We start from the raw sequence: 22,239 nt of genomic DNA on the forward strand, positions 1-22,239 counted from the left end.
GTAGCGCAAATACGTAGTGGGTTCACAAAACTACCACTTTGATAAATAACACATATGGAATAAACACGCATAAATAATAGTACTTTTTTCCCCGATGAAATATGTTCAAATTTACATTTAACGAAAATTGTAATATTGACAGTATTGATGGTGCGACAGGGGGCGGCAAAACCTACATCTACCCCCCCCCCCCCTGATAAAACTAGATCCAGCTCGTCAGTGCATTTGAACAGCTTTCCTAGGTGTTCAATTACTGTTGATATCGTTTGTCAAACTATATCAATATATCAACGATATCAAACGATATCAAAGGTAGCATTACTGTTTCGTCAGTGCATTTGACCAGCTTTCCATGGTGTTCAATTACTGTTGATATCGTTTGTCAAACGATATCATTATATCAACGACATCAAAGGCAGCATGATTGTTTCGTCATTGCATTTGAACAGCTTTCCATGGTGCTTTTCATCCTGAATCATATAAAAACGGATCCACCAATCACTACAATCGGAAGAAATTTTATGCCAATGAATAGATTCAATTTTTAGGCTTCAAATATATTTGAACTGTTCTTTTTAATTTTTAATCGCCTAGCGTGTGAGCATTACAGAACATTATTTGTGAAGGTTAGTTTAGTCTACATTTTCGAAGTATTTTATTCTTCTTGTTATTTTCTTTTCTATTTTTATTGTTAGTCTTTTTTAATTTTTCTCTTCTTATTCTTTCCAAAATATTTATCTTTTCTACACTGAGTCTTATTTTCGTAAGGGGCGAAGTATATCATGAGGATCTTATGAAAAGCGTACCTGATCTAGAAAAGCGTACCCGATGAATAACGCGTAGCAACGACAAGGTTGTAGAAAACAATTTGCTTGAGCCGATATAAACTATCAACAGCTTTGATAGGACATTCACTCCAATATGATCAACTAACTTGAAATTATGTTTACTGAAACAAAGGGCTTAGATCTCTAAGACTGTTTACGTTTACGCACTATGTTCTTAGTATTATGTATTTTTTAGACTGTTTACAGATAGTCTACTGTCCACTGAAATACAACCCTGGTACACATCGTGGCAAAAAAGATTAAAGGCTCTATCTAAAAGGTCTAAAAGGGAAGAAAGTTGTATTCACGTGTTATGAACCACCCTTTGATTACCCCGCCTCTAAATTACAAAATATACCTTTTTTGGGATTTTTAATTAAGAATACCTTTTTTTGGTATTTTTGTTGGAACAGTCTAATGCTCGGATTTAAGCTTCATGATTTTTGCAGGACTGCACATATTCTTACTTTATTCCACCCTATTTAATGCATCTATTTGGTGTACCTCCAAAGAGATCCGCGATGGGTTATTTTTATTATGAGATGTTCCAGATGATTTATTATATAATGCTTTTGGATGATACTTTTGGATAAAATGAGGAGAGTCTACGATGCACTACTTTTTCAACAGCCTTGGAGATGACGGGAAGAAGAGAAATAGGTCTGTAGTTGGAAATTAGAGATGAATCACCTTTTTTATGCAAAGGTACAACAGTAGCAAGTTTAAAGTAACCAAAAAATTCAAAAAAAAGGGAAGAAAGCCACTAAAAAATAGAAATGACCCAATTATTACCGCCAAGACCTTTTTTAAGCCGTCCTCAGCACACAAAAAATTTAATTCGAAGACTTCTGAAAAAAACAACAAAATAAAACAAAGAAACTGGTAGCTTCGAAATAAAAATCGTTTGATTGTTTGTCATATTTGATTTACTATCTTCGTTGTTCTACATTCTTTCATATTTTGCTTTATACTTTTCACTTACAAATCTGCCCTCGCAGTTCTAAAAATCCCAATCCTAAAAAAAAACAAGTAGCATTTGATGTGTAAGTTTGGATAGTCCGTGCTTTTGAGTGAAAAACACCGTTCTCTACCACTTCTCGCCACTGCGGTCACCCGAAACACACGCTACAAGAACAAGCTGTACTGCAGAACTAATCGCTTCAGAGATTGATTCGTTCCTTGTGTTTTTACTAGTGTGATATATTGTAGTTAACGTTTATTATGTTGTAAAAGTTATAGCATCGACATACTTAGTCAAGGTATCAATCAACATACGTTTAATTGAACAGGATATAAAAAATGTTTCAACCCGTCAATGAAACAATAACCATCAAAGAAAGAATCCGTTAAAGCATATTTATTGCTTTAATATCCAAAAACAAAATGTAACCTTTGGTTCCCATTCATGTGATTTTTTTAGAAAACAAAACAGCATACTGATATTAGATGAAGAAAAATCGCAAAATTTTTTACACAAAAACGCTTCACTGCAGCCGTTGAAGTGCAAAAAAAAATATTGTGAGATACTGAAACAGAAAAACATAATGAACATAATATTTTTATCTCATAAAAATATTAATGAGATATTTTAACAGCAAATGCATAGGAAGACGCTAAATCAAGTTCTAGAAGCCAAGAACAATATTCAAAGGGCTAACCTGTATAGGTATAGGCTAGCTATACTCAATAAAAATATAATTCTTATCTTGTATATTCATTTCACTGAAAGTATTCCCCCATGTAGGAAGGATTAAAATCATGGACTAAAAGGAAGTGACCCTCAAGTTTTTTTGTCAAATATTAATGGAAAACTTAGGATAAACATGACTAGTTTCTCAGTTACTTGAAATTTATGGTTCTAAAAAACTTTAGATTCGGAATAACGGATGGGATTTTCAACGGCTCATTAGAAATATTTCATCGCAGCCAATGGACCGTTATGAGGTATAAACTTACAACAAAAAACAGAGAGAATTTGTTGGTTCACGCGAAAACGGCCATTTTGCGAGAAATCACATCAGTGGGAACCCAGGGTAAGGTACAACCTTCAGTAAAATAACCAGTTATAAAAGTAAAAGTAGAAACAATTATGATTTAATTCACTGACTGACTTGAAGGACGCTGACAAGGGGTGAGAAAAGAGGTCGGTTGTGGAGACAACTTTCAACGTCCGAAAGCTCATTGAGAAAGTACTGAAAAATGTCCTTTGTGTTGAAAGTTTCATATTCGCTAGAGCATATAGAATGCACTTTCCGCATTGCTTGTTCCTGAAAGAGAAAAAAAGAGAGAGAAAGAAAGACCGACCTTAATGTTGACAGAACTCAGAAGATTAGCAAATTCCAAAAAACATGTTTTAAATGCAATGTACTTAATTTTATGCAGGTTCCAGACTTTTGATATTTTTTAGGAGGTACTACTTCAATTTCCGAAATTGTCCCCCAAGGAAGGATGTGGCTGAGGCAAGCCCCCTGTTTGTTAAAAACTAGTCACAACTTAAAATGTTTGAATATCAACTGAATTTGCAATTCTAAAAATATGTGACTCAAAAAGGTGTGGGGTCATCAGGGCCTTAAAAAGCGAGATAAAACAGACCAGAAGAAAAAATGATTGGGAGCCAAAAAATTTGAAGTCAACAGTAATTGGACTCATCTAAATGTTAGAAATATTACTGATGATTTCACTTAGCAGTCCAATTCTCTTTAAAAGATCTAGTAAATTCTTCTTCAGCGTTGCTATCGCTCCATACTTACTTTTAATAGGGCTTTTGCTTGATATCATCATGATCATCTTCTAAAGTCTAGCAATCTAATAATGTCTCTTCGCTAAAACCCACCACACTATTTTCAGAGAGTTTCGCGTGTAAATGAAGGCTCTACTGACGAATTAGCTCCTACTCTTTAAAGCTTCGACAGTCCTTCCCAAGGGGTTGGCGTGCCGAACATGCAATCCAGTAAGCCTCAAGGTAGCGCTTCGAGTCCTGGTGTCGCTGATTATTTGGTTGGACTAAGAATCAATGGTGTTACTCTGTAAGCTCAACAAGAGTCAACCTAGCTCCTTATAGGTGCCTAGAGGATCTTGGAGGAAAGACACGGGAAGCGTGAAATGATTTGCCGATGGTTCGAAGGTAGAGAATCAGGACATCAGTACCTACGCTACGCGGATCATTGTTTGCATTCGAAAAAGTTTTTCTTTTTTTTTTAAGTGTCAGTTTCCTTTTATCAAGAGCCGTGATTGTCTTAAACCGGCTATCTCAGAAAAAGGATGACAGGCTAAGTACACGTGAGAATGACGCTTATCATAAGAACATTTTATTCACTTTTGCTTTCCTTTGTTTGGTGAAATAGTCGAGGAAACATAAAAATTATAAATACCGCTAGGGAGTGAATTCTCAACCCCAAACGCATAGACTTCTAACAAGATTTAAAACCTGAAAATCAGAAAACCGAACAAAATTATGGAAAAAAATGTTCAAAGGCCATGAAATGTATAGACTTCTAACAAGATTTAAAACCTGAAAATCAGAAAACTGAGCAATAGACTTCTAACAAGATTTAAAACCTGAAAATCAGAAAAATGAACAAAAACACGGAAAAAAAAACTTTTAAAGGCCATGATTCCTGTGAAGATGCTTTAGAGTGGGAATCTGGGGAGGGATGTTCTTCTCCCCCTATCCTTCCCCAACGTGCAGATATGATATTGAATTCAGCTCTTCCGACATCATAGCGCTAGTCTCTTGTGATCATTACTCCGTTTATTTTAGGTTTAGAAACAAAAGCAAACTAGCTCTACAAAAAAACATGTTCTTTTTTCCTACCACTTAGAGAGTTTGGCTTCTGCGGGGTGGAGCACAGGGGATGGTCACGAAAAGACAAAAGACAAATTTTATTTAAAATAAACTAAAAAAGAAAATGGTTTCGGTTGAAATAATCGAAGTTCATACTTTCTCTACTTTTATATTATTCTCTACTTTCTCTACTACTTTTACTACTACTATTCCTCTTGTTTTCATATGACACAAAAACTTCTCGTACTGTGGGATTGAGGAGGGGCCAGACCCCCTCAATTACGAAATTTCCGTCCCTTTAAAGTTTCTCTTTACTTTCAATTGCTCCTAAGGTTTAAAAGTTGTTCCTTGGTTTTAATTAGAAAAATAGATCTATTTTCATTTAACAGATAATAAAAGACTGAAGAAAAGTATACTATACCGAGCCACAATTTTTGTTGTTTTTTTTCCTGATACTCATTGATGGAGCTTCCCTAGACAATTCTCCTTACAAAAAGATAAATTATTTTTATCCCCTTCAGCTATTACACCATAATTGAACACATATTAAGCTTATAACTTAAGAAGTTAGTCTTTTGATGTAAATTAATTAAAATTCAATCTTTAATTTAGTTCCCATTTATGATAAAAACAAGAAAAATTAGTAATTTAATTACTTATTAAAGTTTTTCGTTTTAACTGCATTATAAACTAAAAAAGTAGCATAACAACTGCATAATTACATTATAACTTAGATCACAAAATCAAATTTTTTGGTTTATACACTGTTAAAAATAATTTCTTATCACTTTTTCAAAAAAAAAAAAAAAAACAACAATAAAAGAACAAAAAAGCTATTGCGCTCGAAGAGTAAGAAACGAAAAAGAGCAAATAGAAGACAGAAAAATAAAAATGAGAAGAAAAGAAAATTTTACAACCAAGTCCGTCGCAAATTTTTTCAAAGTTAATTAGAGTGAGAATTCGAGCGAATTAGTCAGAGAAACACTTACCTGTAGGTAATGTTTAATTTTAAGAGGCCTTGCATCTTCTATATTTCGTACGTTCACCAATCTCTGCAAAATGTCTTCAACATCTTTCATACCAAAGAACGGCACATTCCTTGGTAATGCAGTGACAGCCAACGAGACGTCAGAAGACACTGAATCTGTAAAACATAAAATAAGAGTTGATAACAAAAAAAGGCAAAAATTGATTTTCAAAAAAAAAACTTTTTTAAGATGTCTGGCATATTTTTGCTGAATTATATGCTTTAAAGGTCAAAGATTCTGAATATGAATCCTCTACCATTACATCATGTATCAGATTTATTGGAAAAAAATGCAATAGCTAAGTATATGCATTTTCTTATAATTAATAAAAAAAGAATATTCTGAATTTTCCTTTTTTTAGCAGCATCACAGCTTTACAGCAGCTAACGGAATATGGCCCTTTTTTTCTAACTTTTATTTTCCCTTACATTCTTCAATTTCCTCTATTTATTTTACTTTCGAAAATCTCGCTTCCCCTCACTTTGTTTTTTTTTTAAAATATTGCTTGTATTTTCTATTAGTAATTGTAAAACAAAAACAAAATAGTGAGAAAAAATGGCAAGAGAGAAAAAGAAGGAAAAAAATTAAGAGGAAATGGTAAAAACAAACTGAAAGGCAAACCAGTCATGCCTATCAAATAACAAAAATGCCATCTGTACACAGGGCTGCAACCAAAGAGAAAAAATACTAGATTTTTGAGATTTTGGGGTTCATTTAGTGATTTTCTTCAATAGTATAGTGATTTATGTGATTCTTTTGTTTAGGCAATACAAAAAATCACTAAAAATAGTTATAAATCACTACGGGTTGCAATACTGTCTGTATATTGTAAAGGACAGGCAATATGAAAGAGCCAACAAAGACAAAATCGGCAGTAGCACTGGGAACCGACCACCCTCATCAAATGTCATCAAATGCAGATACCTCCAGCGGTTCAGTTGCATAAAATGACTACGGGATGTCAGAACAATGTCTACTAAGCCTCCCGTTGCCGTCGTGGAGAAAGCAAGCCGACGATGAATAAATCTGGTTATATATTTCTAAATCTAACTTGGAACCCTTTGGCAGGTTCAACCTCGTCCCACTAGATAATGAAATACAATAGAAATATAATTAATATAATAATCCTCGTCCGCATAAATAGAGAAATATAACGAAAATACAATTATACGAAAACAATAAACTAATAATGAAAAATAATTAAATATAGTGCCTCTTTATTTCTGATTTTAACACCTCCCACTACTAGAAAATTACTTTGATATCAGTTAGAGGGATGGATGTATGCGCTCCTACATAGCAAGGAGAAAAAATGGCAAGAGAGAAAAAGAAGGAAAAAAATTAAGAGGAAATGGTAAAAACAAACTGAAAGGCAAACCAGTCATGCCTATCAAATAACAAAAATGCCATCTGTACACAGGGCTGCAACCAAAGAGAAAAAATACTAGATTTTTGAGATTTTGGGGTTCATTTAGTGATTTTCTTCAATAGTATAGTGATTTATGTGATTCTTTTGTTTAGGCAATACAAAAAATCACTAAAAATAGTTATAAATCACTACGGGTTGCAATACTGTCTGTATATTGTAAAGGACAGGCAATATGAAAGAGCCAACAAAGACAAAATCGGCAGTAGCACTGGGAACCGACCACCCTCATCAAATGTCATCAAATGCAGATACCTCCAGCGGTTCAGTTGCATAAAATGACTACGGGATGTCAGAACAATGTCTACTAAGCCTCCCGTTGCCGTCGTGGAGAAAGCAAGCCGACGATGAATAAATCTGGTTATATATTTCTAAATCTAACTTGGAACCCTTTGGCAGGTTCAACCTCGTCCCATTAGATAATGAAATACAATAGAAATAAAATTAATATAATAATCCTCGTCCGCATAAATAGAGAAATATAACGAAAATACAATTATACGAAAACAATAAACTAATAATAAAAAATAATTAAATATAGTGCCTCTTTATTTCTGATTTTAACACCTCCCACTACTAGAAAATTACTTTGATATCAGTTAGAGGGATGGATGTATGCGCTCCTACATAGAAAGGTGAAAAATCAATTTAGCGCGACTAAATCTGGCTGCCACTAACAGAAGTATAGTACCAGAACTACGACTTCAAACATTTTGGCTGATAATGGTTGATTACCATTTTTTGCTGATTCATGAAAAAAATAAAGAAATAATGTTGATTTATGGAAAGTTCCGACATATTCACAACAACATAGTTGGTTTTGATTTTCTTGATTCCATTTCTTTCCTTTCTGTAAGGATCAAAAAGAATATACTCGGGTCTGTTTTTCCGCTTAAGAAGAAGAAAAAAAAAGCTCGAATTAACTTAATTGAAACTCGAGACATCATCAACTGAATATTAGCATCGGTCTGGAATACCCTGACTCGGAATTCCATTAGCGCACGCAGGGTAGAAGAATAATTTTAGCGAGAAAAAAAATTACGTTTCAGGACTCCTTCAAACAGCATATATATATATATATATATATATATATATATATATATATCGCCAAAAACAGGAATTTGCAGTTATTGCTTAACTTCACTAGCCTGACCGATTAATTTAAATTGAACATATTACCTTTGTATACGAAACCTTCAACTCCATTGAAAGTAAGACGATCGTCTATAATAGCAGAATCATCTGTGACTAAATTCGCAATGCCATCCCATATAGCTTCTGAACAACTTCTAGAACAATAAATGTTACAAATTTCCACTCAAGAATCTTTTACTATAACTATCTATTAACCAACGGAATGATAATATTACAACTAACAGCTTATGGCAGCACTAGGCCACCTGAGACCAACACAGCAGCCTACGCTCCTTCTCTACCCTAGTATGTTCAAATATTCACTCTTTGTTTCCAACCATGAAGTTCCCCTTTCTTCTGTCACCTTTCTTAGATTTCTTCCCACTCTGTTTAAGGAGATACTAATTTCCCTTTGGCCTCAATATGGATTTTCATAAAGCTTGCTTCTTTTCTTACAACGAGGTTATGAAGGGCGAAGGACTGATATTATAAAACGTTAACGTGAACCAAGTAGATGGGCTCCATTTAGTCTGGTCGCATTACTAGTATGGATGGTGTATGGAATCACTGTTACTGAATGAAATGTTCCTGAATGAAACTGTTACTGTTTGGAATAAAAATGTGAAAGTAGAATAGACAGGCCCAAGATATTTTTTTCGCAGTAGGAAAAGTTTAGAAGAATAGATAATCCAGCATTAAAATTAAGATTAGGATACTAGAAGCCACGGCAATGACAGGGGTTAAATGTGGCTCTGAACATGGACACATAAAAAAGTATTTGAAGGTAGGTATGTATTTGAAGGTAGGTAAGTATTTGAAGGTAGTATGGAATGTAGGGTTAGACCCATCGTTTGTTTCTATACTAAAAGAGAAATTACGATGGTTGGGTCATTTTAAGCAAATGAAAGATGTTAGGTTGCCAAACATTGTCCTTAGGTTGGCAAACATTGTCCTCGGCACATTTGTACATATATGGTTTTCAGACTGAATTAAGAAATTCTGGCGTGAATTCTTACCGAATTCTTACCTTCTGACCGAATATTTTGCTGCGCAGACATTTTCGTTTGCGATTACATATAATCCTCATTGTCACTTGTCTTCTAACCACATATTGGCTTTTTCAACATTTTCATAGTTGATTCATCGTGATGCTTGTTGTCACATGTATTCTAGCTGCAGATCTTGTTGCTTTTCATTTTCATTTATCATTCCCACAGACATTTTTCCTTACCGTTTGCTTTAGGCGTTCGGATTCATTCATTATCTTGTATAATTTTGCAGGAGGTCATAGATACCATTTGATGTAGCATTTTTTGTAGTTAGATATCGATTTGTTCTTTATTTTTCTTGTGTTTGTGTATTCTTTTGTAATGTGTTTTTTGCTTTTTTATCTTATACTCCATCTGTTTCTTTTGATGGGAAATAAATATATACATACATACATACATACATACCAAAAAACTTCTTTTCCAGCTCTTCTCTAGTAACTATATTTTTTTACTTATTTACGTTGTTACATAATTCAGTATGAAACAGGCATTTTCAATGGCACATACTCTCTGGAACACCTAAATTATGCAGAAGCATAATTATCGTGTCACTTGTTTTTTAAGTCATATGGTGGCAAATCAGGAATATCAATTAAATTAAGAAATTGCGGCGTGAATTCAATTCCTACTTTCTGTTTATTTTTCACAGAAACATGGCTTTTACAGGATTTATATTCTCGTAGGAGGCGATCGACCAATCAGCATTAATCTTACTTGATTCTTGTTTAAGCAACACTAAAACAAAATGTGGATTCATTTGTCACCTTGCGTAATTCCGATCACCCTCGGGGTAAAATGACGTAAGTTGCTCTTCAAATGCATATAAATGCAACGTCATTCACATGAAACTATTTCTTCAAAAATAAGTCTCTTAGCGAATTTTCCCAAAGTTGTGACCAATCTAGATCATTTTTTCAGGCAATGTCATTGTGCCAATTTCCATAAAAAGTAATGGAGCTAGTTTTGAGCTTCAGCCCACTTCAACTAAATCATCACACGAAGAACAGAAGAAAAAGAAAAGAAAACAGAATTACCCTCTTACAGATAGAATTTTCATATAATTTGTTCTGAAGGATGCAGAGCTTTTAAATTTTAAGGAGGCAGAACTTATGAGAAGAAGTTAAGAGTAAAACTTTAATAAAGAAGCGTTGGTAGCTCTTTTCGCCGTAGACTTCAGATTGAACTTTAAGATTGACGGATTGATTAGAATCTACTTCCTTGGCATGGAACTTTTAGATAATTAAATAAAAAGAAAACAAGTTTTTTTCTTCAAGTAAGGAGCGACATTAAAACTTAAAACGAACAGAAATTATTCCGTATATGAAAGGGGTTGTCCCCTCCTCAACGCCCCACTCTTTACGCTAAAGTTTGACTCTTTGTCACAACTCTACTTTTTAAAACAACTAAAAAACTTTAGCGTAAGGAGCGAGGCGTTGAGGAGGGGACAACCCCTTTCATATACGGAATAATTTCTGTTCGTTTTGAGTTTTAATGTCGCTCCTTACTTGCAGTAAAAAAAACTTGTTTTTTTTTGTAATTTCTGAACGTTTTTAAATTAATACATGTTTTGATTTTGGCTCACCGCACATAAAAAAATAAAACGAAATTTGCATATTAATTTTTTTGCTAAATGGCTTTCTCATAGTTTTGATCGGACGATTTTGATAAGAAAAAAGGGGTGGCAGAGGAGGCCTAGTTGCCCTCCAATTTTTGGTTACTTAAGAATGTAACTAGATTTTTTTTTTATTTTCTTCTTACAAAAGTTTTTGTTAGTAATAAAAATACGTATCTTACGAATTAACTTACGTTACGAACTTCTATATTTGTGTATTTTATTACGTATATGAGGGGGTTCGCCCCCTCGTTAATACCTCGCTCTTTACACTAAAGCTTGAATTTTGTCCCAAATGTTTAAGAATGACCCCTGCATCACAAAGGCCGTAGAATAAACAGTTGAAATTACTAAAAATACTTTAGCGTAAAGAGCAAGGTATTGTGGAGGAGACGAACCCCCTTATATACGTAATATTTTATGTTCGTTTTAAGTTTTAATGCTGCTCGTTACTTCCGGTTGAATTTTTTTTTTTTTGTTTATTTTCACATTTTGTTTTTAAATAATGCTAGAAAATCCTGCGCCCCCTTCATGGATATTCTCTTCTCTCATGAAAAATTTCTCAATGGAAAGATCCTCCCACGTAACCCCTCCCCCCGATCTACCCCCCCACCCCAACGTGAAAAAGTCCCCCTGTAAACATGTGTACACCTCATAATAGCCATCACTATATGTAAACAATGGTCAAAGTTTGTAACTTGCAGCCCCTCCCCCCTCCGGGGAATCTGGGACATAGATACATAGTATACAGACATAGATATTAGGTTTTTGACTAAGCTGAACAGAATGGCTCTCACAATTTCGATCCAGTGACTTTGGGGAAAAAATTTGCATGGGAGGGGGCCTAGGTGCCCTCCAATTTGTCTGGTCACTTAAAAAGGGCAATAGAACTTATAATTTCCGTTAGAATGAGCCCTCTTGCCACATTCTAGGACCACTGGGTCGATACGATCACCCCTGGAAAAAAAAAAAAACAAACAAATAAATACGCATCCGTGATATGTCTTCTTGGAAAAAATACAAAATTCTACATTTTTGTAGATAGGAGCATAAAAATTCTACAGTGGGGTTCTCTGATGGTGTGATTTTCGTTAAGATTCTATGACTTTTAGAGGGTGTTTCCCCCTGTTTTCTAAAATGAGACAAATTTTCTCAGGCTCCAAACTTTTGATGGGTAAAACTAAACTTGATGAAACTTATATATTTAAAATCAACATTAAAATACGATTCTTTTGATGTAACTATTGGTATCAAAATTCCGTTTTTTAGAGTTACGGTTACTATTGAGCCGGGTCGCTCCTTACTACAGTTCGTTACCACGAACTGTCTGATTTTCACGAAGGAAACAGAGCTTTAAACTTTTAAGAAGCTGGATTTTATGAGATGGAGCAAAGAGCAAACCTCAGAATAGAGCAGCAGTGGTGGCTTCAGATTGAACTTTAGGATTAAAGGATTGAACTTTGGTATCTTTTTCCTTTGGATTAAACTTTCAGATAATTTTTCAGAAAAAAAGATAGCTTTTAAAATTTAACAGAGCAGCACTCACACACCTAATAAATCTGAAGAATCAACACCACGACCTAAACTTATCCATTCATGGAAATTTATTAAATTAAGTACATTATAAAATGGAATAAGAATTTTAGCTTATAATTTAGAGAAAGTGTTTTAAGGAAAGAGATAAATTAATGATAGTTGCCTAACAATGGATGAATAAGGAAATGAGTTTTGCTACCAACTAAAAAGATACAAAATCAAAAGTGGAGCCATACAAAGGAAGATAATAAATTAAACAAATTAAATTCTAAAGAAAGACACCTCTAAAAAAAAAATCTGATGGCAATTTTTTACTAGACTAAACCAAAGTTCTGAATCCTTTTCTGCATAACCATAAATGAATGTGGAATATGACACTGTTCAATTATCCAAAAATTACTTCTCCATGGGGGCAAATATAACAAACAACTTAAAACTTTCAAATGGAATTCTGGTAAATAACTGGCACTATGGTAAATAAATGGTAAATAACTGGCACTATGGTAAATAAATGGTAAATAACTGGCACTATGGTGATTCAAATTTCTTTTCCATTTACATATATTTTAGCATACATTTTGCATATATCTTTTTGTTTTTAGTAGTCCTATAAGCAAAAAAGTAAAAATAAATATTTCAAATAATAATTTATAATAATAATTTACTCCTCACGTCTCTCAATACAAAATTTCCAAATAACTGACACCTCAAAGTAAAAATAACATTTTTTTTTGTGTATTTTTGCAATATCTTGGATGACTAATATAGTCTACCTTTTAAAAATAATCACCTTTCCACAAAATATATGTTTAAAACGAACGGTAGTAACAGATACCATGTGTTAAACAGTAAAGGTAGTAACACACTACCTTTTGAATTGCCGTCGTCAATGTCTGACTTTGTACCCATCCTCCTTAACTATCTTTGTTAAAGTCAAAATAATTTTTGTTTTGCAAGTATAGTTGACCTTTTTTTTAGTAGATAAAACAGTTAGAGCAAACTAACGAGGAAACATTTCTGTTTATGATAATCAGACGATCATTTCTCTGTGACGTTCCTGTAGTCGATGTGGTTAAGTCGCCATTTTTTTTTAATGGTTTACCTTTCTTCAAATGCGTATTTCACACAGTTTATATTTTTATTCTTTTTACACTAACCCCAGCTAAACGGAGACCTCTGACGAGACGTTTTCATCATTTTCCAGTTTTCACTGGATGAATTTCTTCCTAATTTATTTGTTCAACGTTTTTTTTCTTATTCTTTTCTATTAATCCTGTTTGTTTCTTTGTCATTTTTCCTTTCATTTCAAAGGTAAAAAAAAAAAAACTGGTACCCACCTAAGTGTAGCTTAGTGGTATAGCTTAGGTTGGAGGGTACCCGACAAAGGAGCGCAAGCTGTTCTGTTGCAAAATGAAAAGGAAACCTGTAAAATATAGTAAACAAAGAGAAAATGTTTTACGTATACTAAATATATCTAAAAAAACCATACATTAAATACATACAAAAACTAAAAATATAAAAAAAAAATTAATGCATAAATGAGTAAAATATATTATATACATTAAAAATGATGGAACAGAGAGAAAATAAAAACAACACAGACTTAAAGTAAAAATGAAGAAGATAAATAAGAAAATAAAATAAACTAAAACATAATTTAAAAAAGAAGCAAACTTAGAATTATAAAAAGAGAAAAAATGCAAATGAGTTACTTTTCTCAAGTTCAGAGCTTAAATTATTATTTTGCTTGCTTTGGTTTTCTTTTCTAGAAAACGATAGAGAAGAGAGAGAGAGAGAGAGAGAGAGAGAGAGAGAGAGAGAGAGAGAGAGAGAGAGAGAGAGAGAGAGAGAGAGAGAGAGAGAGAGAGAGAGAGAGAGAGAGAGAGAGAGGTCTTACGATTTTCTGATGGTAATAGGTTCACTAAGGGTCTCGGCTTCTACTTTAGCAGACATCATTAATTGTTTGAACATTTTGATTTCAAGCACCCTCCATGGATTCAATATGCCCGTTACATCCTCAACAACCACTGCCCAACCGGAATAGCTATTCAATGGACCAACAATACAGTCTTGAGTCCTGGACAAGAGGCAAAAACAGATATATATTAAAACTTTCAATGACATCTCAAAACTGCAATTAATGATAACGAAGTAAAACAAACAAAAAATCGACTACAACATACATACAAAAAAATAAACGAAGTAAAACATAAACGAAGTAAATATATACGAAGTAAAACAAACAAAAACAAACAAAAAAATAAAACAAAACAAAAAAGCGAAAAAAAAATCAACACTGCGGCAACACTGACAATATTAAGCTAAAAAAAAACTGACGTGCATTAATACACAATTGAAATTGAGTTCTCAAACGTCTCATTGTTCCGACAAATTGGTTTATGAACTGATAATTTGAGAGCTTAAATGCGCTCGAACAAAATTTTGGTTCTCCAACGCAAGAGGCGCTTGGTTGCAAGACCGGCCACTGTGATGTAAACTGCACCACTGCAATCACTTTGATGTAAACATTAGTTCAAGGGCGCCCGCAGAAAATTTTCCAAGGGGGGGGGGACGCCGAAATAGCAGTGGTGGTTGGGTGACAGGGAATATATTTCAACATATTTTTTTGGTAGCAATAAATTTATTTTTAAATACTTTTAGGAAAAAACTCTCAAATAAAGAGAGCGAGTAAATTGCATGCAAAATGAAATAAAATACGGCAAATTTTAAACGACAAGGATTCCTGGCAAAGGGATGAATTTATTTAATAAATAATGTATTTAATTATTATACATTTAATCTTATAAGAAAATCAAACTCAAACCAAAATTACAGAAAGATTTATTGCTTTGGTAGATTATAACAGATGTTGACTTGTCTTAATGGAATTTCCTACGCCTTAGAACAGTTTACAGAAGGAGTAGAGATACTCAAGAATCATTCTGCCTGCATAGATACCACGTTTTGATTTTCTAACGGCCATGTAAAATGTACCTCTTCATAACAGGACAATTTCCCCCCCCCCCCAATTCTCCCCTTAAATCTCTTACAAATTCAGAAATGAAAAAAAAAAAATAGAATAGCAAACGAAAATCAAAATTCAAACTTAACTATCTAGCTTTCAAATCAATCCTCTTTCTTTTCCTATTTTCTAATCCTTTTTTTATTTCTAATCTTTTTTCTTTTCTTTCTTTCTTTCTTTTCTTTCTTCTTTCTTTTTTCCTCTTTCTTTTCTTTTTCCTCTTTCTTTATTGTCCTATTCAATTAAATAAAATGAAAAGGTTAAAAAAATTTTCGCCACTAGAGAATCTTATCAAATAGTTTGTGAAAAAAAACTGGAAGTAAGAAGTGACTTGGACCAATATTCACCAAAACTAAAAATGGAACTCTCATGACAATTGCTACACCGGCAGTATTATCTTTATATGCTGATTCTAATATATAAAATTGTTTCAGTTTATTGTTACCCACCCAAGACCAAAATTAGAAAATTTGCCTGATCTTTGAAAAAAGGGGAAACACCCCCAAAAAAGCAAGCAATCTTATTGGAAATCCCTTTATTAGATGCATCATAACAGAGAACCCTACCACAGAGGTTTAAAACTCCAATCTTCAAAATATGGAATTTTGCTTCTTTTTTTTAGAAGAAACATCGCCGATGTATGTATATTTGTTTTCTTTTTTTTCTCAGGGGTGATTGTATCAAACCGAAGGTCCAAGATAATTAGGAAGGAGCACATTCAAAGGTAGATTTAAAACTCTGTTTTAAGTGACTATACAGATTGGGCAAGGGGGAAGTTTTGTTTTCTGCCATTTTAGGGCGCTAAACTACGTTTTTACCCCAAAGAGGAAGAATTTGCAATCAATTTAAAATTCTGAAAAGTTAATTGATTTAAAAGCATTAATAACTATATTTTAGGCTTCCAAGTTGCCAAAGAGGTAATGTCACACGGTGGCAGTACTGGATTCAAACAAGTTTATTCGCTTTATTTGTATTAAAATTAGGCTACGTTTGGTGATCTGTAATTGCGTATCAGCTATAATGAGGGAGGGGAGTCATTGTTTAGGTGGGGTAGGGTAGATTCCTGAAAAAGTACACTTTGCTGGACAAACTGCTTACTCTTCATGAGGCTTCAGATAAATGTTGAAAGAGTTAGGGGGAGTAGGAATTAATTAAAATGATTCTCTATACAGCTAAAATGTTATAATCCCATATCTACCAGCATAGAGGTGGAAAAAGCAAGGCAGACCATCATCAACCCCGCCAGGAAAGTTCTTTGGGGTAGCATAATACTGTTAGGAACTTAATTTTCTGCAATTTTAAATGGTAATATCTTTCTTTTTCTATTTATGTGAAGTACTTCAATGTATTTAAACAAATATTTGTAATAAATATATTAAATAATATATGTAAGATCAAAAGTCTCAGAGAATTTCCATCCATACAAACAATAATACTCCTTTTCATCCAACCGAAATTCTTTTGCAGTAGTATTAACAAGGACTTTTTACCAACATTGCTATAGGTCGGCGATTTTTAAATGTGTTGAAATTTTATCCAAATTGAAAATGCAAATTTAAACGTAGGACGGGATGAATCAACGTACAATTACTGATTTATACATTTTAAAATCAACTAACGAGGGATTTAAGGGACCGGTACCACAAATTATATCTTGGTTAGGCCTGGGTATGATTTAGAAAACAATCAGAAATTAAATCAAAAAAGGAGCTTTTAAACTGAAAGCAAGGAACAGATCTAAAACCTATTTGAACAGATTATTCTTTATATGAAGGGGGATGTCTCCTCCTTAGCACCTTCTTCTTTACTGTTAAGTTTGGCTTTTGTCCAAAATTTTTAAGAAAATTTGCAATTGGAAAAAAAGATTTCTTCAAAGCACTAAAAAACTTTAATGGGAAAGGTGTTGAGAAGGGATAAGTCCCCCTTATATACAGAGTAATTTGAATTTTTTTTAACTTTTAAACTTGCTCCTTACTTTAGTTGAAATTTTTTTCTATTTGTCTAATTACATTTCATAAGACTGTAAAGTTTTATGAATACAATACCTTTGGTAACACAGAAAAAACCATCAATATTTCAATGATCTCTGTTTGGATTTTGAGGGGCAATCAAAATTTTAGCGGTAACGAACTGTAAGTAAGGAACGACCCGGCTTAATAGTAACCGAAACTTTTAAAAGCGGAATTTTGATACGAATAGATATATAAAAAGAATTGGCTTATTATGCTGATTCTAAATATATAAGTTTCATTAAGTTTAGTGTTACCCATCAAAAGCTACGAGCCTGAGAAAATTTGTCTGATTTTAAAAAGAGGGGATAGACCCCCTAGAAGTCATAGAATTTTATTGAAAATCATAACATCAAATTCAGTGTATCAAAGAACCCTGTTGTAGAGTTTTCAATCGCATTTCTGCAAAAATGTGGAATTTTGTTATCTTTGCCAGAAGAAAGATCACGGATTCGTGTTTATTTGTTGTTGTTTTTTTCCCAGGGGTGATCGTATCGACCAAGAGGGTCTAGAACTTCAGGAGAAGACTTATTCTAACGGTTCTGCTACCCTTTTTAAATGACCAAAAAATTGGAGGGCAACTAGGCCCCCTCCCATACCACTTTTTTCCCAAATCATCCGGTCATAAATTTTGCGATAGCTATTTTGTTCAGCAGTTGAAAGAAGAATAAGAAGTTTATTATAATTCAATACAATACAATACAAAATACAATTCAAAATGGAATTACAATACACTTATTCCCCCTCGAAAGGCTCCATGGCCAGGGATACAAGGGGGGTCAATAACTATGTTTTTGGAGATATAATGACCCCCTACAGCCCCTGGGGAAAGGTTTTTAAGTTATAAAATTTGCCGATTGTTTACGTATAGTATTTGTTATTTGGAAGCATGTATACATTTTTTGGGTGGGGAGGGGAGGATGAATTTTCTGCTTGGAGGATTTTTCACGGGGAGAATCTTCTATGAAGAGGGATGTTTCCAGGGTGTAAACTTAACAAGGGAAAATTTACACTAGGTGAATTTGCCAGAATTCCTATAAGAAATTTCTCTATATGTATTTCTTTTTCTTAACAGATTCAACTTTATGCGTGGAGATGTTAAAGGTAATTGTCCGGGGTAAATTTTCGCCCGGATTGAATTATCCAGATGACATTTCTGTGGGATGAGGATGTGGAGCCAGATGTCCTGGCGTCATATAAAAACGGTCGGAAATTAAATAAAAAAACAAAAGTAGTTTTTTCAACTGGAAGTAAGGAACAGCATTAAAACTTAAAACAAACAGAAATTATTACATATTGGAGGGGAGTTGCCCCCTCTTCAACACCTTGGGGGAGTAACACCCCGAAGAAACACAAGGGCCGTTTAATTAGAATGATAAGTAACTTTTTTAAGTGCTACTGTAGGGTGAAGAACTAGGTGTTGAGGAGGAGACAACGCCCTCATCAATATCGCAACAATTTCTGTTCGTTTTAACTTTTATTGTTACTCCTTACTTTCAGTTTAAAAAAAATGTTTTCTTTTATTTAATGAAGCTTAAAGACAAATATTTTTTTTAATGGTAATGGAAAAATTATGTCAACTAAAGTGAAAGTATACAAAAATGAAAAGAGTAAGTAATTACAAAAATACATAAAACAATGGCCTACTTAAGATATAAACTCCCAGCATTCAGTTCTGTTGAGCAACGCCGAAGCGTTGGACGGATGTTTTTTTAACAATATAGACAGTTTTGAACTTGGTTATCAAACACCAAAATATTCAATCCCTTTGGACTCAGTGTTTGTAAAAATCAACGCATTATCAAAATAGTTTGTTCAAAGTAAGACCTTAAAACTAAGATTAATAAAAACAAATAAACACTTTTAATTCAATATTTTTAATTTGATTTTGAATATAAAAAGAAAATATATTTGACACCTTTATACTTAATAACTGTAAAAAATTAAATCTTTTTCAAAGTGACAACTAGATAAATACAATCATTTCTGGAAAAAAAAATGATAATAAAATACAAAAAACTAATTAATATTATCAAAATTATGTATTTGTTTTTAGACCAGGGCACTTCGTATCGAAGGATTGCAACTAACACTCCTTCCATGTCCACCATTTCCCCAAACACATCCAATCAAAATTTTGAGATAGCCATTTTGTTCAACGAAGTTAAAGATTCGGGAATTAAGTCTTTGAGGATGACCCCCCCCCCCTTAGAGCCCGTTGAGCAAGGGTTATAAGTTATGCTCTGTGGGCATATAAGGTATATATAAGAAAAATAATCGTATAAGCTTCAGAAGGGGCTCATTGGATTGTTAATAAGAAGTTCTAGTGTCCTTTTTAAGATTCAGAGTGATCGGAGGGTGGACAATCCCCCCCCCCACCACGTACTCTCCTGAAATGCATATGATGGAAATTCTGAGATGGACATTTGCTGTCGTAAAAAGTTCGAAAAGAGCTCATTCGATTGGATATTGAAAGGGCTAGTGTCCTTTTAATAGTCAAAAGTGATTGGAAGGCAACAAACCCCCCTTTCAATTTCCAGTCGAATGAGCCGTATTCGAAGTTTCTACGATAACAAATGGATCTAATATATATTAGATTATGGATCTAATATATATTAGATTATGGATCTAATATATAGTACGATTAGTTGAATCTAATTTGTTGAAAAAAAATTGATCCTCGATAACAGAAAAAAGAATATAAAAACAGAAATGGTTTAAACACAGATAATTTCGAAGACGACACTGCCTTTCCATGACGATAAATAAAATTTCGAACAGGGCTAGACGGTTTTTATAAACAGTGATAATTCGCAAATATACTGGATATTTCGGTAACATGTGCAGAGAACGTCATAAGCGGCCAGATTCTCCTGATGACAGTCAATAGACTTGTGACCAAAATATCCAGTATTCTTTGTGAATTATCACTGTCTATTAAAAGAATTTAAACCTATTCGAAATTTTATTTATCGTCATGGTTTAAACAATCTTGTAGAGTATTTATACTTAAAACGATTTGAGTGTATGGTGATAAACTTAAAAAATATGACTCAATTAAAAAGACTGGCCGTCGATAACAGAAAAAAGAAACCAGGATAAAAATAGTCACAGAAATAATCACAAGAAGAAACCGAGATAAAAATAGTCACAGAAATAGTCACAAAAATAGTCACAGAAATGGTTTAAACAGTTCATCCCTGAAGTTCGACTGCATTAGCGTCTTCAGAGTTATCACACCCAGGACATATGCCTGATGCAGTTTCCAAGTTCTAAATACAGGAGTCAGACACCCAATAGGAGCTCATAACAGCTTGAATGCTAATAAATAGCACTTCACAGTCCCTATATATGATAAAAAATAATGTTCTTACCATATGGTCAGAAATAATTTCCATATGGTATTTTATGGTAAAAAAATTCCAATTTTACGGTAAAGGATAATACACCACAGTCAAGTTCGTCATCTGCATAAAAGCATAAAATTGACACAGAGTAGCAGGTGAACATCTAGACAGAAATGATAGTGAATAGACAAGGGTCGTATCCAGGATTTTTGTTTAGGGGAGGGGGGTAAACAAAATCTTCTCGTGGACGTGCATTACATATATTTTACACGTATTACATGATCTCAAGGTACTTCTCAGTGAATCAGAAAAAAATTTCAGGGGGAGGGGGTATTCGAGCCAGAGAATCTCCCACCTGGATAAGGCCATGGAATAGACTTACGTGTTTGGCTTTGGATTGTTAAGCTTCCATGAAATATCTGCAAGTTTTACTGACAGAATCTTATCTTCAGTAGCTGAATTTGATACAGCTTTTGTGTTACATGCCTTGTTCAAAAATTTATCGACACGTATCACATCCTGCGTATTATTTTTTCTGAAAAAAAAAAACCAGTGAAATTCACATACGACTGGAGAGTCTCTCAGATAAACTCTCATTAACTAGTTATATTCTGTTTCTTTTATTTTGGTCTTTACTTATTTTGTTTACAGTAATTATTTCGCTTATTTATATTTTTGTTGTATGCAATATTCGCATGATTGCAGTTTTGCATTTTTAAGTTTAATATTAAGTTCAATTGTTTAATTAATTTTAATTAAGTTTAATTGTGCCTATTAATAATAACTATATCTTACTACTACTATTATTAGCAACAACTCATTGCAGTACCAGTCCACCAACACAGCTCTGCAAGTTCCTCCTCCATCCCGGTCTATTTAAATATTTCTTCTTTAAATTCTCCCAAAAAGCCCAGTTTTCTTTAAATCCTTTTTTACGGCATCTTCTCACCCATCCCTCCAATCTTGACTCACATACTTATCTTCCTCTTTTTCCAAGCTTTTTTTTTCAATTGTGCAAAAATATCCTGGGCCTTGGCTACTCTACTTTTAACATCTTCACTGCATCCACCATATTTAACAATATATATATACTACCTGTGTAAGTGTGTAAGTGAATATATATACTACCTATCTAAGGATAGTTGTTCGTACTTGTTTGACTGACCGTGTATCAAACAATAAGCTATACAAAGAACCCGTATTCCATCCCCCTTTATAATAAGAGAAATATTGAGACGGCTAGGACACGTTTTGCGGATGAAAGATAACAGAATGCCAAAGATAGTTCTTTTCGACCATCGATCTATGACCCAACGAGAAGCGTGCGCTGTGTGTTAGTTTCAGGCCGCTTGGTGCTGCACTGAGTTGTTAGTAGTAGTAATAGTAAGTGTATGTTTTTTTATGGAAAGGTCAACATGACAGTAACAAAATGGAATTTCTGGGTTATCCACTAGTAAATTTTGAA

General features: G+C 33.5%; 1 protein-coding gene across 4 annotated transcripts in view; it reads right to left on the reverse strand.

Moving 5' to 3' along the window:
* Nucleotides 1-2,087: 2,087 nt before the first annotated feature.
* LOC136031012 (PMS1 protein homolog 1-like) overlaps nucleotides 2,088-22,239 on the reverse strand; it is an 83,824-nt gene continuing 63,672 nt past the window's right edge. The window contains exons 12-16 of one of the 4 annotated variants that reach the window (XM_065710182.1): nucleotides 21,157-21,309; nucleotides 14,294-14,473; nucleotides 8,245-8,351; nucleotides 5,601-5,755; nucleotides 2,088-3,094 (exon numbers count right to left, since the gene is read on the reverse strand). In XM_065710182.1, coding sequence (XP_065566254.1) covers nucleotides 2,927-3,094; nucleotides 5,601-5,755; nucleotides 8,245-8,351; nucleotides 14,294-14,473; nucleotides 21,157-21,309 — 763 coding nt within the window. In that variant the 3' untranslated portion in view covers nucleotides 2,088-2,926. Of the gene's footprint in view, nucleotides 3,095-5,600; nucleotides 5,756-8,244; nucleotides 8,355-11,625; nucleotides 11,818-13,733; nucleotides 13,820-14,293; nucleotides 14,474-21,156; nucleotides 21,310-22,239 lie in introns of those variants that run through there. The other 3 variants (XM_065710181.1, XR_010618412.1, XM_065710183.1) reach the window with 3 other exon arrangements.

Source organism: Artemia franciscana, chromosome 9, assembly GCF_032884065.1.
Source record: "Artemia franciscana chromosome 9, ASM3288406v1, whole genome shotgun sequence".
NCBI lineage: Eukaryota > Metazoa > Arthropoda > Branchiopoda > Anostraca > Artemiidae > Artemia > Artemia franciscana.